Below are 16,842 nucleotides of genomic sequence, written 5' to 3'. Positions count from 1 at the left end.
TGAATCCCCTACAACGGGAAAATACAGCTATTTTCTTACAATGTTGTATTACTGTAACACAAAGATAAAACCTGAAAGAAGGCATTGGAAATGTGAATGGCACCTTGCTTAAAGCGCAGAGACTGCGATGTTGAAACATAGGCAGTATGGAAGCATGCTCAATGGACACATAGTGGCTATTCACACGATGGGGCAAAATTGGGCTAGCAGAGGCTAGCCTGGTGGTTCCTAGGTGGGTAACCCGCCTAGGTACCCCTGCCCTTAAACCAGGTTTGCGGAGCGAGTGCTCCACAAACTTGGTTTTAATAATTGTGAGTAGCCACGGTACGGCTTCGTGGCACTGTTACTCAGGAGGAGACCTCCAGAGAGGAGGGCATGCTCGCGCAGGGCATGCTGGACCTTCTGGGGGCCAATTGGCCCCCGCTCCCCTCAGCCCCCGCTGGCTCCGTGACGGAGCCGGTAATCGTGTGGGCAGCCGATTCGGCCACCCAGGGCTCCCACCGCGATCGTCTGCGGGGAGAGCGGGCTTAGGTTAGCCCGCTCTCCCTGCAACAGCGGCAAAAGCAGGTCTCACTGATCATGAGACCCGCTTCATTGTGACCCTGTTGTAGGGTGTAATCTGGAAAGTGACCTGCTTTGTTACAAGATTGTGGTTACAGCATGTTTACATGTACTTCAAGAGTCTTCAGGAATCATTATAATTGTTTTCTTCTGCAGCCCAAATAATTGATACTTTTAAAACCTTTTACTCAGAACTCCACTTGGTTCTCTTTACTTCCAGTCTTCTCCCTGGGCTGTCTCTCAAACCTTTATATTTACTTCAATGGACCAAACCAGGTTCTTTCTATACCCAGCCTACTCCGAGGCTATACTTCAGACTAGGGATGTGCATGGAACTGGCGGAGGCTGGTTGGAAGGTGGTGGTGGGGAAAACTTTAAGGGTGGGGGAGGGTGCACTTACCCCCCCCCCCCGCCGCTCACTTTAAAACCGGTCTGGCGTGGCGGCAGCATACCTCCCTGTCACCCTGTCTACTCCTCGGACCGGAAGTGACCGGAAGTAGGGCATGCACACCTGTACTTCAGATACCCTCTCTCTCTAGGCCAATTTACACTTGCATGAGTATACAGTGCACACAGGTACAGTTATTCACACATTATGTTGAACACAGGTATAGCAATATACTTCCTATCACTACCATGCATTTGAGAAACCTGTACCCAGGTTCACTTTTAAACTGAGTGCAGGTACAGTCATTCACAAAAAACCATGTACAAGTGAATAGACATCTGTACAATCATACAGCATCATGTCTGAATGAGGCTTCTCTCTTTTAAGTTCCAACTGTCATTTCTATGAGAATTCTTGTTGCAGCTAGGACCCTGGCAGCATCAGCTCTCTGCTGCAATGTCTCATAGTGACCCGGGGTGTGTCTGTGTTATGGTCATGGATAAAAGTGCTGGACTCCTCCCCTCTGTCTTCTTCCAGTGCTAGTCTCCATTTTGTCTCTCCAGAGATGGCTGTTTGCTTTGGTCTCTCTCTTCAGCCATGAGCTACAGCTGAAATTAAGCTGCAGGCTTGTTCACATTTGTTTGTAAGCTTTTCTTTAAATAAATCCTTGTAGATCTTCAATACTAAAGAACTGTCTCAAGACCTCTTGCTTGGCTGCTTTCTCACCAAACTGGTTTTGCTTTGCTATTTGGGGACTGAACTGCCATTCTTCCCCTCCAATTCTAACTGCTCTGTTTTTCCCTCCTGCACCAGAAGGCTTCCCAGACAGCTCTGGGCTTTAACCCCTTCAATCTCATTTCATCACAGAGGGTTATTGTGATGATAAGATAAGGTGGTGAGGGAGATTGTGTTCACTACCCTGAACTCTTCTGAGGAAGGTTGGGGATGAAAATAAAGTAAGATGGAAGGAAGCTTCAAATGCTAGAAAGGATAGATGAGAAAAGAAGGAAGAGCTGTAATTCTTAAAGTGCTCAAGAAGCCTTTGAAAACAGAATTAAACATTTTATGTGAAGGCCTATACAGAATGCATACTTTCTGATTATATGGAGCAGCCAGTACACACATCTTCTGTGTGAAATGTCAGCTTGAATTTAAATGGATTGGTTTAATTTCACATAGTAGCCGCTGAGAAGAAACTATATCCCGTCAAGGCAAGTAGTTTGGTCTAAATCGTTTTTTGCTTCTTTGTCTTTCTCACAGAAAGTCATATCCTTGAGGATGTAAACAAGTGCATAATTGCACTAAGAGAACAGGATGCTGATGGTTTAGATCGTGCGGCTGGTGCCATCCGAGGGCGGGCTGCAAGAGTGGCACATATTGTTTCTGGTGAGATGGACAGTTATGAGCCTGGAGCTTACACTGAAGGAGTGATAAATGATGTGCAGTATCTTACAACTGCTGGTATGTGCAGTCCTTTTCTGGGTTTAATTTACATTGTGTTTTTGTAGAGAAAGTTCAACACTTTACAATTGAAGCTGCAATTAAAAAAAAATTAATCGGTTTGAAGATAGCAACCCATAGCTTTTGTTTTGTTTTAATAGACATCTGACCATTATTTGACAATATTTGACCAGTGAACTTGTCAAGAATTTCTGGATAGTGCTGTGGCCTGCTGCCACCTCAATGCAGTAAAGTCTGTTTGAAAGCTGGACTTAGGTTGAATCCTGCACTCTGCCATTGCCTCAGTGCAATGAAGCACAGAATTAGACTGCCAGAATACTTGAGAGCTGTGTAGCATTGTGACAGGGTGGGAACTGGGAAGTCTGTGGTTTAAATCTCACTCACTAGGTAGCCTGGTGTGAGCTGCTTTTCTCCAGGCCTGTTGTAGGGATTACTGAAATACCATCGGTGAAGTGCTTTGAACACCTGTAATATACCATTTTTAAAGCTGAGCATGATTACTATTTATTTTGTACTAAAACATAGTGTTCTGAATTCTCAAGTCAGAGCCCTGGTTCAATCATTTACCCAGCTTGTGTAGGATGAAAAAGCAGTGTGCCCTTCTCCCTCCACCACACAATATGATGAATGAACCAAGAAGTCCATGTGGAGTGCAGACACCCGCTCAAACAATTTCTCTCCTTTAAAAAAAAAGAGAGGGGAAGAGAAGTTCCACAAACAGGGCCTTTGTGTGAGCAGGTATTGGCACGGAGTGTCAACTCAATCTTTTGCCTGGGGGAGGAGGAAAGGTGAATGTGCTTCTTTTTCCACAACGTGAGGCCAGAGAAATGTCTGCCTGAAGAACAGGAGTAAGTTCCGTGTATGTCATAAGTTAGGAGGCTTGCTTCGAGCCAGGTTTGCCATCGAGCCGGCCTGGTTCGGGCGGTCTGTGTTCAAACCGGACTGACCCCCCAGTTCAGAGAACCGGCTCATGGACCACTTCAGGTGGTAAAGGGCATTCTCATTAAATGCAGGTCCGGGGGTGGCGGGATAAACCTTTTAAACGTTAAAATGGCGGAGGTGGCGGCAAAGACATCGGAGGCAGCAGCAGAGGCTCTTCCAACCCCGCCCCCCAGTCTCCCAAATGACAGCCCAGGCTGGCTACAGCCTGGTTCGGGCCTCCACACATGCACAGAGGCCTGAACTGGCCCATAGCCAGGCCAGGCTGTCATTTGGGAGGCTGGTGGGGGTGGGATTGGAGGAGCCCCTGTCACTTTCTCCTATGTCTCAGCTGCCGTGGCCACCTCCACTGCCTTCATTTTAACGGTAAAAGGAATCTTTTTTTCCCATGCCCCCCGTCACATTTTCTGGGAATACCCTTTACTTATAAAACCGTGAACCCGTGTGGCCCACCTCAACGGCCAAACCAGACTAGACCCGGTTCGGCTGAGCCTGAGCCTGAGACTGGACTGGGCTGGGTTGGTTCAAATCCAGCCTGGATTTAAACCAAACTGGCCAAATGGCCGGCTCGCACACCCCAGTCACAAGATGTTTTCTGAATAAAGTCATTTTGTGTTAAGCTACTTTTGTAGTAGCTAATTCTTGGAGTTAAGCAGTTGAAAGATAGCATTGTTGGCATCGGACTATAGTGCCAAACAACTGTCAAAAGAATCTAGCTGAACAAAGTTCAGAAAGGCCAGTTCTCTCAGTCCTTTTTTCTTTGACACTTTTCTGCAAGAAATAGCTGAAACCTTGTGGCACAACACGTTTTTCTCATTATCTTTTGAATGGAACAACCAGAAAAGATGGCAAAACTCAGCTTTTGTGTAGAAATATAGTCCTTCTTCATTGTAACTTGGTTCAAATACATTGTGAATGGGTACTGATTGCTGTTCTGTTGCACAGCTGTGACAGTAATGTACCTGTGTCTAAATCTATATCTAACAAAAGACAGCAGCAAATAGAGCCTTTGGGTTGGAAAATTGGGCACAGCATCACTTGTGTGTCATGCGCTGCATTTTGAACATCAGAATACAGTATCCTTCAATTATTCATCTATAATGTATAATGTTAATGTAAATGGTTCATGACATTTGGGCCACATGCAGTGAATAAACCTGAAATTCTAAGAGATCTCTACCTGCTGCCCAAGAAAAACATATTTGCTGTCAGGGGCGTAGCAAGGTTGGAGTGGGCCCAGAGACAAGATTTTAAAATGCCCCCCCACTTACTGAAGCTCAGCTTATGTAGTAAAGAGATCTTAAATGAGGCTGAATAGTGGTTTTAAAAAGCATAGTAAAATTTATTGTGGACGATGCAAGTCATTTAATGGTACTAGAGAAAGACATGCTGTTCTGGTAGCTCCAGGTCTTAACGCTCACATCAATTTTGGAGGATGAATACAATTGAAGGAAGCCTGGGTGGGTGCGCGGCTGGGGGAGTCAGTCATGTGACTTCCCTCTGGGGGGTCCCCCAAGGTAGTGGGCCCCCAGACAACTGTCTCACCTTGCCCTATTATAGTTATGCCCCAGTTTGCTGTTAGCTACATTATGCTTTAAGCAAAGGCCTAGATCAGGGATTCTCAAACTTGGGTCCTCAGGTGTTATTGGACTTCAACTCCCATAATCCCCAACCAAAGGCCACTGAGGCTGGGGATTATGGGAGTTGAAGTCCAATAACACCTGAGGACCCAAGTTTGAGAATCCCTGGCCTAGATCCAGGAAACAGCGTCACAACTGGTTTTCCCAAGCAGCAACTCCTCAATATTTCGATTCAGTTTGCTCAAATGAGCATTATGATGTGCAGATCTTTTCCAGGGTGCTTTCCAGATGACAGCTTAAAAACGCTTCACAATGGCTTGGTGTGTGTTCTTGCATATGGGAACGTTTGAAAACCAAGAGCCTGAGTCGAATCTTATCTTGATGTTTGAGGCTTACAATGTTGTGCTTTAGAAAAAAATAGCTGTTTCTTTGCAGGCTTGCTTCATTTTTCCTGATCTCTGCCTCTCAGCTTCCCCACACACTTTCTCTCCCTCCTTGTGGTGTGTATCCTTTCCTTACTCGCTCTTCCTCCAACTCCTCCCCAACACTCTGGATACTACCCAGCTGTGTGAACCCTGCTGAAGGGGCAGTGGAGGAAGAGACAGTCCCCAATTCCAAGGTGGATGCCTTTTTCAGAAGAGGGACAGCGGCAGCAGCCAGGGAGGTATGGAGGGAGCCTCTCTTGTGCAAATTTAGAGATTTAAAAACAAAAAGGGAGGGGAATCCTCCTCCTCCTCCTCCTCCTCCTCTTCTTCTCTCTCTCTCTCTCTCTTCTTCCTCCCCCCACTCCACCACCACTCCCAAGCTTTGCTGGCAGTCTCTCTCCCTGATTTGCCAGTTTCGTTGGGGGGGTCATTTTCACTTTCCCCCTCAAAGCCAATCGGTTTGTCGTTTTGAAGCCTGCAAGAGTTAGCGTCGGATTTTATAACATTTCCTCCCTTGCTCAAGCTCACAGTCATGAAAGTGGCCAGGAGATGCTGCATTTCCTTATTACACCAACTGTCTCTGCCTCTGCCGTTCTTACTCTTCCCTGTACCTGTACAGCATACCTGGAAGCTTTTCGAAGCCCCGTAATTCGCATCTCCTCCGGAATGGAGGGGATGCGTTCACATATAGGCTAGATTTACCCCGAAGTCCCTGCGAGTTATCGGGGAGCAGTTCACACACAATTTGGGCTTTTCACTGCATGTTAGAGTGTAGCCTGATTTATATCAGGGTACATAAACCCACTATTTGCCGCATTCTTTTTGGGACAACTTCGAGTTCGCAGTAAAGCCTCCCCATCAACTTGGGGTAAAACCTGCTGTGTGTAAAAGTCCCTGGTGATCAATCCATCTCACCCACATGTTAGCTACGGAATCACAGGCACAGGATTATAGCATGGCAGCTAAAGCAGCATCTTGTATGATTTTTTCTTCTGAATAGAAAGGAAGCACACTTTCTTCAGTTCATGAATGACAGATATGCTAGGTTGCTGTTAGGTACTCTGGCCTTTGCACTGTTATGTCTTCCTCACATCCACATGCAAAGAGACATACTGGGGCAGAGCTATTAAGTGTTGTTTCCTTTGGATGAAGCAGCACTGGAGACTGATGGAGTCTTGGCAATATTTGCTGTATTTACAAATATACAGGCATACCTGAAGTGGAGGCAAACAACTACTCCTCTAGCAGAACCCAAAATATAATGTAGGCAGTCCCTCAAGGCACTAACTTAATTTCTCTTCTGCTTCTTTCTCTCTCTGTTCAAAATGAGCAACTGTCATTTCTAAGGTTCAAGCAACATGTTAAAGGAAGTGCATGCTTATGTGTTTGCTTTTTTCAGAATAAATAACAGCTGGATGTTAGTGGGTCTGCAGATTGGGGGGGGGGGTGGTCCTTCTCATAGTCCCAGTCTGGATCCCCTCTACTCATTTTTGTCATGAGAAAAGGCTCCCTTTGGCACCAACAGAAATTTACAAATAATAGTCCATAGGGAATCTCATCTGGTTTGGGAGGGTAGCGGTGGGGTGGGTGAGTGGGCGGGAATTATTAAAGCTCCACTCTCTCGCTGACGTGTTTCTGATCTTCAGGGAGGGTGATTCAGCTGCTATTAAGCATAAAAAATTATAAATGTGAAAGTACACACTTCTTATAATGTGATTGTTACGGATCCCACCATACTGCCACCACGTGTCACAGCCTGGTCTCAGCCAGCTCTGTGATCCTAAGCTTCACCACTGCCACCAAGTAGACTTTTTTTTCCTCTGGCTGGGTTACTAAAACAGCCTTTCAAAGCTCTGTCTCATTCAAAGTTGGGTAGGGTGGGAAGGGTGGGGTGAGCAAACAGACAGCAGCTACACATGTTTAACTTCAAAACAAGAAAACTTTACTTTTAAAATATTTCAATTCAAAACAGTAGTTCTTTTGGACAATTTAGTAAAAAAACAGCAACCATAAGACCACAAGGAAGAAATAAAATATAAGCAAAAGACATCCAGTCTATCCTGCTCTCACTCAGAGTCCTTAGCAAGTTCTCCTGCAATCCCTCCTGGTCAGTTTTTGCAGCAAGCTTGGCTTGTCCCTTGCTCAGCCTCATGTCCTGCTTTTCCTTCCCTCTTCTGGGGGTTCAGTCCAGACTATTTTTTCAGGTGCTTTAGGAGTGATTCAGTCCTCCAGAGAGTCACACCTTTCCCAATGATTTCCCAGCTGTCTTTCCAGCACACACTAACCAACTCCTTCACTTGGACTCTTCTGCTCTCCAACTTGTATTCTCTTCAACTCTCCAACATGCACTGCACTAAAACTCTGCTGAAGGCAGCCTACTTGTATTCGCTTTTCCCCTCCATTTTTTTTTTCAAATAAACCAATCAACACAAGTCAAGTTCCCTCCATTAAAAAACAAAAACAAACATACCTGGGACAAGTCATACCCTGCTCACCACTCAGAGTCACTACTAATGAGTAGGGTATGCTCCCAAAACTAGGGAGGTTAATAATTATATGATTTTGGAGACCAGTTTCATAAAGAATAGTGTTCTTCTCTCCTCCTCCCTTTTAAAGCTTTTGCTGCCACCACTAAGCTTTTCTTGTTCAGCTTTGTGTCTGACAACCTCTTGGTAGTATAGCTGAGGGCTGTGTGGGGAGAAATACAACTCATAGGACACTGAGTGAGCTTTAAAATAAAACCAAGTTAAGTTTATTTCTGTACAGTAGCTTAGAGTTTTCTCCCTGTCAAAGCAGGGCTAAACAAGCATAGTGGTTGCTATAACACTGTATCAAACTTAGTCCTTTATCCGAAGCGAAACTTATATGCTACTGAGGTCCCTGTGTTGGATTCAACAAGTGTTCTTTGACTCATAGCCCTTTTACTGGAAACCACCACCCTGGTTGAAGATCCGTGTATACACCATAAACATTCAGCATTCATACATAAGAATCACACTTGTTAACTAGAGGTGTTTCACTGGTGTGTACCACTTACTACCCACATCCCCAATAGCCAACCCACCGACCCAGAGACCTCCACTAGAGTTCCTATCCCTAGCTGTCTCAGTCACTGGCTCCTTCAAGCACTAACTACTATTAACTCTTCTTCAGCTAACAGACAGTTAAACTGTCATCTTTCACTCCATTCTAAAGCTTCAGGAATTCCAGCTGGAAGGCGGCTCCTTGGACTTCAGAAGATGATAGAGAGCGCTGGAGCTGCTGCCATCCATCACAATAGCCAATCAAATTGAACCCTCCCTTCCTTCCAAAATCAAACCAGTAAAATTCTTCTCCCTCGAAAACCAAACTGCGGAACAGGAGCTCTGAACATTTGACCCCTGCACAACTTTTTAACATAGGGAGTAAACAAAGCAACTGCAATACAGAAATCTTATATACAGAAAGAGGAGGTTCAGCCTCATTCTGTCACAGTGACATTTGAGCCTACTATTCCTCTGCTGGCACTGATCTCTACCTCTTTCTCCCCTGCCCATGCAAGTTACTTTAGGCAACACCATAGTCATAGACCTATTCACTGCAATTGGACAGCAAACGCAAAACAGTGAGGCTATTCTCACATGCACCCTAGCCCAGGCTAGTAACCCAGGCTAGGGAAGCCAAGCCTGGATTAAACTGTGCATGAGAACCACCAGGATTGGGCCCAGTCCCAGAGGGGCAGCACTGCCTAGCCCCACTTTTAAACCCAGCTCTTAGCCAGGGTTAAGGGTTCAAGAGAGCCCTTAATCCTGGCTCTGGGACCATCTGTTCGCTAGGGCTATGTTCAGTCCCAGGAGACACAGAGAAGGGTGCCTAGAGTGCCCATCTCCTGGGGGAATCCCCTAATGCATCACACATGTCGCCCTGTGCGTTGTCCCATCCTCTGGAGTTCCGCAGCATAGATCATATTGGAGCGCACTCCCAGCAACAAGCAGTTGCTTGACTGGGGAGAATGCCATTTCCCATGGTCGTGCCTGCACGATTGGGTGGGGAGCAGAGTTGTGCCCAACCTAAATGGGCAGGACAAAAACTCTGGTTAGTTTAATAACCCCATTTAGCAGTGTGCCCGAACCGGTCCGGCGGCCATTCCAAAGAATGGCCGAACTGCCGGACCGGTCCGGCCCTGCCTGGTCCGGGTCCGGGTGGGGGGTATGCCTTTAAGGGCGGGAGGGGGGGCTGGCTGACCTTGGGGATTATTTCGCCGCCGCCGCGGCGGGGGGGGGGGGCGGCTGGTTTCCAGCGCCCCTATACTGTTCAATACGGGCGCTGGCGGGGGCAAGGAGGCGGGAGGGCTAAGCAAGCCCTCCCCGCCCTAGAAACAAGGCCCCCCTTCGGTGCCGGTCCGGACTTCTCCGGACCGTGCACATCACTAACCCCATTGCAAGCTGACTTGTTTCAAGTTAATATGTGTTTAGTAATAAAGTGGCCTTATTTTAATCCATTCATGTGGATCTTCTCTTATTTGGGGTTTGGGGTCCAAGGTGAGTTTAACCAGCCTTCCCCCTACCTGTCCGCCACCCCATCTGCCCAGTCATGTGAATGACCTCAATATGTTTAGAAGGGAAGAGTTTGATATTGTATAGCAGAGATTCCCTAACTAGGGCACTCTTTGACCATTCTACTGATCATTGCATGGCATTTGTAATGTCTGACTCTGACAGTGCTAATTGTTTCATAGCACAACATGAACTTTCAAGCAGAGGCCAACAACATGGAAACAGAAGAGCATTCTTCAACTATGAAGTGTTGGGGAAATGCAATATAATATGTTCTTTGAAAGCTGCTTGTTTAATTTTATTGCCTGTCAGAATATGCAGCAGTTACAGATAAATGAACAATTTATGTTAGGGTCATCTCCCCTGCTGATACAACAAAATAGCCTGCAATTATTGTAAATGCTGCCGACAGTATTTCAGGTTAAGAGTGATAGATTATGATGACTTAGGGCATGTCTGCATAAGTATTTTTACATGGATCACTCAAACATCAGCTACATGCTGATGCATAATAGGGATGTACACAAGGCATTTCGTGCATATCCAGGGGCAGGGTGGAGAGCAGGAACTTTGCAGTAGGTAGGTCTTACCTGCCTTTCCATTGCTCCTCCACAGCCCCTGCTGTGCCAGAGCGGCGCTGTTTGTATTAAGCAGCTGGGCTCTTTGTTTGCCTGGCTGCATTTGCTTAGGAACAGAGAGTTCCCTGTTCCCAGCAGCCTTTGGGTGACATCAGGCAGGAAATGGCATCTGAGCATGTGCTGATGCTATCTTGAGTGGTTAGTGTGGCTGAGATCTCAAGATGGAGTCTGCACATGCGCAGATGCCATTTCCTACCTGATGCTGCCCAAAGGCTGCTGGGAACAGGGAACTTCCTGTTTCTAAGCAAATGAAACAGAGAGCCTGGCTGCTTAATGTAAACAGCACCGCTTTAGGGCGGGGGGGGGGGGGGGAGCGAAGGAGCAACAGAGGGGCAGGTAAGACCTGCCTTCTTTTTAAAGTGTCCACTTGCCACCAGCCAAAACGATTTGGCTGGGGCAGCTTGAAGCGTTTCAGCATCTGGAAACAGAGGTGCCGAAACCCATCCCTAATGCATAACTAAAGTATTCAATCTGCCCATCAATGCAGATGCCTGCCACCTTTATGCCAATGTACAGTGAAGCTGCAGGATCTGCTCCTTAGCTTGATATGATTAGTGGTACAATTGTAGGAATTATATCTAAATGCTGATCAATTCATTCAGGAGCCCAGCATGTGCAGAAGGAAAGAGTGGAACTTGGAATGTAGTGATACAGAGAAATTCTAAAATGCTGACAATGGGCTGGTTCATACATGCATGTGCAGCACTGAACTCCGCCTTCCTTATGTGTCTGTTCCTCATTATTAAAGTTCTTGGATTTTTAATATTCTAAGCCTATGGATAGGATTTGGTTTCTTTAACTTAATCATTGCAAAGCACCTAGTGTTTTGAGGCACTTTAAAAATAGCAATTTAGTCTAGACTGCTTCACATATAGATGCTCATTGCTTGATTTCTCTACAGGATGACTGGCAAGTGAAGGTGTGATTTTGATCTGTTGCAAAACCTTGTGCTTAAGGTAATGTGAGCTGCTATGAATATTCCATCTGCAGTTTTGATGTGTTGTAGCTCTTTCACACATACAAATCCTCACTTGATGTTGCTGTCATCAAGCAGTGAATGTGTGAACCAGCCTGAAGAAGCTAGTTACTCACATGCATTAGAGTGTATATGATCATAAATGGCAAATTGAAATGGATTAGAAAGCCATGATAAAGCCTTACTTATGACAGTTCATATTGTTGTCTGCTGATGTGATATTGGTCTGTTGTGCTATGCTGTGCTCTGTACAGGAGGTTCAAATTGCTTGATTACATGTATAAATATGCCAGTTGACCTGGAGCACTATGTACAGTATATAGGATCAACTTCCCACTCTCAGAGGAGTGATTAATTTTGAAGGAAAAGCTTACTTTAATAGTCCTTGAACTGCAAATCATCTATAAGCCTTGATCTTAGGAGTCACAGATCTGCTGTAAAATACAAGTCCCCATTAAGTCTGGAGGAAGACAGAACTGAATGTGAATGAGAAAAGATCTGTTCTCAGAGAGGAGGTTTTACCTACAGGGCTGAGAAGTCTATAGATAATTTTAATAGGTCTACAGATAATTCCATAAATATTTGCCCTCTAGTATTGCTGAGATTGGAGGAGAAAAGTATGTTGTATGTTTTCAGTTTTGAGATTTGAATGTCATAGAGCCCATTCCTGTGCATGTTTACTCAGAAGTAAGGCTCTTTGTGATCAGTGATACTTTGTCCAGTCCTAGCTAAGTGTGAATGCTTTTACTATGGAAAAGCACCATTTAAATACTCTGGTAAATAAATATTAATATATACAGTACTTAGTCGATGTCATTAGTTCCTTGTTCTGAGAATTACTTATTTGTCTTAGTTGATAAGGCAAGGAGAGTGCTATGACAACAGCAAGAGTTCAGTCACTTCCCTCAGTCAAGTGATTGCATGACTATCCTTTAAAATGTATGTTAATATTTTTATTGAACATACAGTCATATTACTACTTTACATTCAATGCACATTCTGGTCCTCTTGGTCCCCTTCCCAGGCATTCAGCAAATGCATGTGCGGGGGTGGGGCGGGGGAGGAGCAGGCCTGCTAGCCCTTTGCATAGAAACTATTGGGAAGGGATATTGCTGTAGGTAATAGTTCTTAATGAAGGAATATAATTTAACAGATGCTGTGGAAGTCCTGTTGTTAGGTTGTATTTATAATATTGTTCCATGTTCTAATAAAAAATGAATCAATTTGTTAACAGCAACAAGGTTATGTATGTTTCCAAACCCAGCCTAAATCAATAGCCCCTCAGGTGAAAGACTGTTTATCAAAACGATGGGATATCATTTTATGTTAGAAAAAGAGAAAGAAATACTTCAGATTTATATTGCAAAAAGATGGTCTCTGTTTTTGAACATTTGGATATCATATGTTGGTTTCACTACAGTGACTGATGATGTACAGAATTTATTCCAAATGTAAACACAATTCACCCCAAAATCGGTGAGTTCCTGAGTTCCCATTTCTATGGTGTATATGGATGGTGCTGCCTCATCTCATGGGAAATGAATGCACAGCCAGCATGTGCATCTATGTCACGAGGTAGGATCAGCAAGTGCAATCCTGTTCCTATTCCCCCTCTCAGAATGGAGAATTGCCCGAGAAGAGGGCAAAAGTATAATATAAAGTTTTGAGGCAGCCATCAAAGGGCAACAAGATGGAAAGCCCTTTTTTGACTGTGTATTTATATTCACCTCATGAGTCAAATCTTAAAATACATGTACAAGCAAACCTAATTACAAAACCACTATTTGTAGTTTTGTGCATTCACGGGGATCTAATTGACACAGATACTAAAGTGTTAAAACCCACGTATCTGCGGTTCCTAGAAGGCTGGAAGTGACTGCGGAGGTCAATTCTGGCCAGCATTTTGTCTGTAGGGGCCATTTTGTGGCTTCTTTCTTTCTAAAAACAAAACACTTTCCCTGTGGTTTTTTTCAGTTTGGGAGGCCATGTCATGGTATGAGGAGCATTGATGGGCACAAGGACGGCAAAAGGAGGCCCCATGGAGCACACTAGAGTAATGCCTCTCAGGTGCCCCCCCCCCATTGTTCAACATTTTAAAAAACATTTTTGCCCCTTTTTTCCCATCCAGGAACCTAACCCCCTGTTTTCCATGGACACAATGCCTTGTGGTTTCATTACTCGCAGTAACAGGCGAGGAACGGAAGCTCTGTGAGTAATGAGGTATACCTGTAGCTACTATTTGGGATCTCCAGTGCACTAGGAATGTATATACAAACTGCATGGAGCAGCACACACCAATTTTAAATTGTCAATGTTTTCCAATAAATGATTGGGAACATTTAGTCTAGAACAACTTATATGGAATATGTCACCCATAATGGCCCTGAGCCATTTTTGGAAGGGCGGTATATAAATCGATTAAATAATAATAAATAATAATCATAATTTATGTTAGTGCAAACATTTCCGAAATAAATTGATGGTTCCTCTCATTGTATTATTTTCTCAACAGGCTTTATTTTCACATTTTCAAATGTACTCATGATGATCTGCCATAGCAGTCTAAACCTCATTGTCTTCCCAGCTCTTGGTAGTAATTGATTAGTGCTTCTTTGCCTTCTCTGCATGAAATCTAAAAATTGATTAGGAAGTATGTCTTGATTTTGTGTTCTTATGTATGTAATGTCTTGCATAGATAAGCAAAATGCCTCAGGCCCTCCCTGGCCCATAACACTATTCTGGATCCCCTATAACCCATAATTCTTAAACAGTGCTCAGAACATGGCAGCAATTTTTATAAGGGTGGATACAATGGAACAGCAGTTTCTCCTTTCAATTTAGTACCTGCAAATACTAGAATGGCTGCATAATATATCACTGAAGAGCAGGGGCATAGCAAGGTTGGAGTGGGGCCAGAGACAAGATTTTAAAATGCCCCCCCCCCCACTGAAGCTCAGCTCATGAAGTAAAGAAATCTTAAATGAGGCTGAATAGTGGTTAGAAAAAGCATATACACATCATCCTACATTATTTTTTAAAAGGTTTTGTAAATTGCGGATGATGCAAGCCATTTAATGGTACTAGAGAAAGACATGCTGTTCTGGTAGCTCCAGGTCTTAACACTCACACCAATTTCAGAGGATGAATACAACTGAAAGAAGCCTGGGCGGGTGCATGGCTGGGGGAGTCAGTCATGTGTCTTGCCTCTGGGGGCCCCCCAAGGCAGTGGGCCCCCAGACAACTGTCTCCCCTTGCCCTATTATAGTTACGCCCCTGCTGAAGAGGTATTGCTTTCCAGTGATTTGTTTGAACAAGTGCCTCACAGTTTCACTAATTCTAGCCTTGTCCTGCCACACTTCCTTCTTTAGGGAAACTTTTTGCCTTTAGAAATGTTTTTAGATGATAAATCTGTGCACAAAAATTAAAGAGCCATTTAGGATCAACTCTATCCCACCTTCAGCTCCTAAACCATAAGATACATTTTAAAAATAATTTTTTAAAATATAGTTTTGATGAGAGTGATGGGCCATCTTGTGAATATGAATGCCATCATATTTTGGAGATGAAGTCAAGCCATAACTATATATGTTCTCCTCAATTTGTTTAAAAAGAAAAGGCCAATTTCTCAATTTTCTATTTCCAGAGGCCATCATGTACTCCACTATTTTATTGTATTTTGTATTAAATAGTAAAGGTCAGGTTAAGTCTATTATTTTAGAACTCTTGCAGTATCAGTGGGCAAAGATTCACTCCCTCATCCATATGGTCTTTTCCTTTTGTAGATAATTGAGTAGCATATGCTTGTTGCGGCGATGTCGGCCACCCATCCAACTTGTCTTGAAACCAAAGAGTCTAAGAATTGTACCAAGGAGTCTAACAATTGTACAGGACTTTTTTGCCAGAATAGAGAGTTGTGCTGTTTTGTTTTGTTTATAATTTTTCTTCATTTAATTGATGTATACCCTTCCCACTCCTTGGAACTCAGAGAGGTTTTATAAATGTACCTACACCTCTCATTTAGTCTGACCTGCATAACACAAAGCCTGACATTTTTTATTTTCCCCATCCCCAACCACTTAGCCTCTAGACAACTTGAGTAGATGAAACACATCTGTCCTCAGCTGCTCCTTAAATATCTAAAGACCACAAGGCAATAGAGGGGTAAGATGTTTGGGAAGGTGACCAGAGTTGATCCATCTTTGTACTCTCATATAGGTACTTAATTAGAAAAGTATCTACACCAGAGCACAATGTAATTTATATACACTGTAAGTGTGAAATGGCCATGAATGTATATGGAGCCATATTTCCTTTAAATATATGGAAACGGGCTGTAGACTGTCCTCTTTATCCTTCCCATGAATTCTAAAGGAAAATGTAGCTATTTATAAAGATGTTACCTCCTTCACAACTGATGTACATGTATTTTGTATGTGAGTGTCTACACTGGAGTACAAAATGTCAAGTGCAAGGCTACCCTCAGCCTTCAAGCCATTGAATGGCTTGAAGCTTCTAACAGATAGACAGAGCCAGGCTAATGCCCTTTCTGCCTACTAGGAATGTATCCTGAAAGTTAAAAAGGTAAAGAGGTCATTCACACACTCAAAAACTGTGTTTTACCCAGATTTGGAAGTTGTGTGTGCTCCCAATTTTCAGTTGTGTGGAAGCAAGGTAGGAGGGAAATCTGTGTAGAAGTATAGTGTGGAAGCAAGGTAGGAGGAAAAGCTTCTCAGGTTTTCCAAAAGCTTTTCAGGGTCCACACATGAGTAGACCTCTGACTGGGAGTCTACAAGCAGCCTCTCGGCCTCAGGGGTCTCCCCAGAATGCCCCATATACTTGCATGGGACATCCTGGGACTTCCAGGGTCTGGGTGGCCCCTGATATGCTCTGCCCCTACCAGCTCCATGACAGAGCCAGAGAGCTGGTAGTCATGTAGGCGGCCAATCCGGCTACCCAAGGACAGCTCCCCGCAGAGCTTGGTAAGGCTCTCCACACTGCTTACGTGGAGAGCCTCACTCTTTCTTCCTGTATTATGTACAAACTAGGAGCCCTTTCTCACAATCGTGTTAGAGGGCTAGCTGGCAAACAGTGGGCCTGCCGGCCTCTCTCTCCTCTCATCAGCCACCCCTGGCCTTCTGAGGGCCATTTCAGCCCATTTTGAGGGCGTTCTGGCCCATTCCCTGGTAGCAGCAGCCATTTTGGAGGAAGCTGTGCATGCCCCCTGGCCATTTGCATGCCTGGGCCTTGACCCAGGCCACGCAAATGGCCAGGGCACATGCATGGTGGCCTCCAAAATGTCTGCTGCCACTGGGGAAAGGGCTGGAATAGCCCCCAAATGG

The 16,842-nt window shown here is 44.5% G+C and overlaps 1 protein-coding gene across 14 annotated transcripts in view; it reads left to right on the top strand.

The window, feature by feature from the left end:
* The window catches only part of CTNNA3 (catenin alpha 3), a 1,115,062-nt gene that overhangs the window by 804,958 nt on the left and 293,262 nt on the right, over positions 1-16,842 (top strand). For all 14 annotated transcript variants that reach the window (XM_053307737.1, XM_053307736.1, XM_053307734.1 and 11 more), the window contains one exon: positions 2,210-2,410. In XM_053307737.1, coding sequence (XP_053163712.1) covers positions 2,210-2,410 — 201 coding nt within the window. The remainder of the gene's footprint in view (positions 1-2,209; positions 2,411-16,842) is intronic.

This window comes from Hemicordylus capensis, chromosome 3 (assembly GCF_027244095.1).
Source record: "Hemicordylus capensis ecotype Gifberg chromosome 3, rHemCap1.1.pri, whole genome shotgun sequence".
Classification (NCBI taxonomy): domain Eukaryota; kingdom Metazoa; phylum Chordata; class Lepidosauria; order Squamata; family Cordylidae; genus Hemicordylus; species Hemicordylus capensis.
This window is presented reverse-complemented; position numbering and strand designations above follow the sequence as displayed.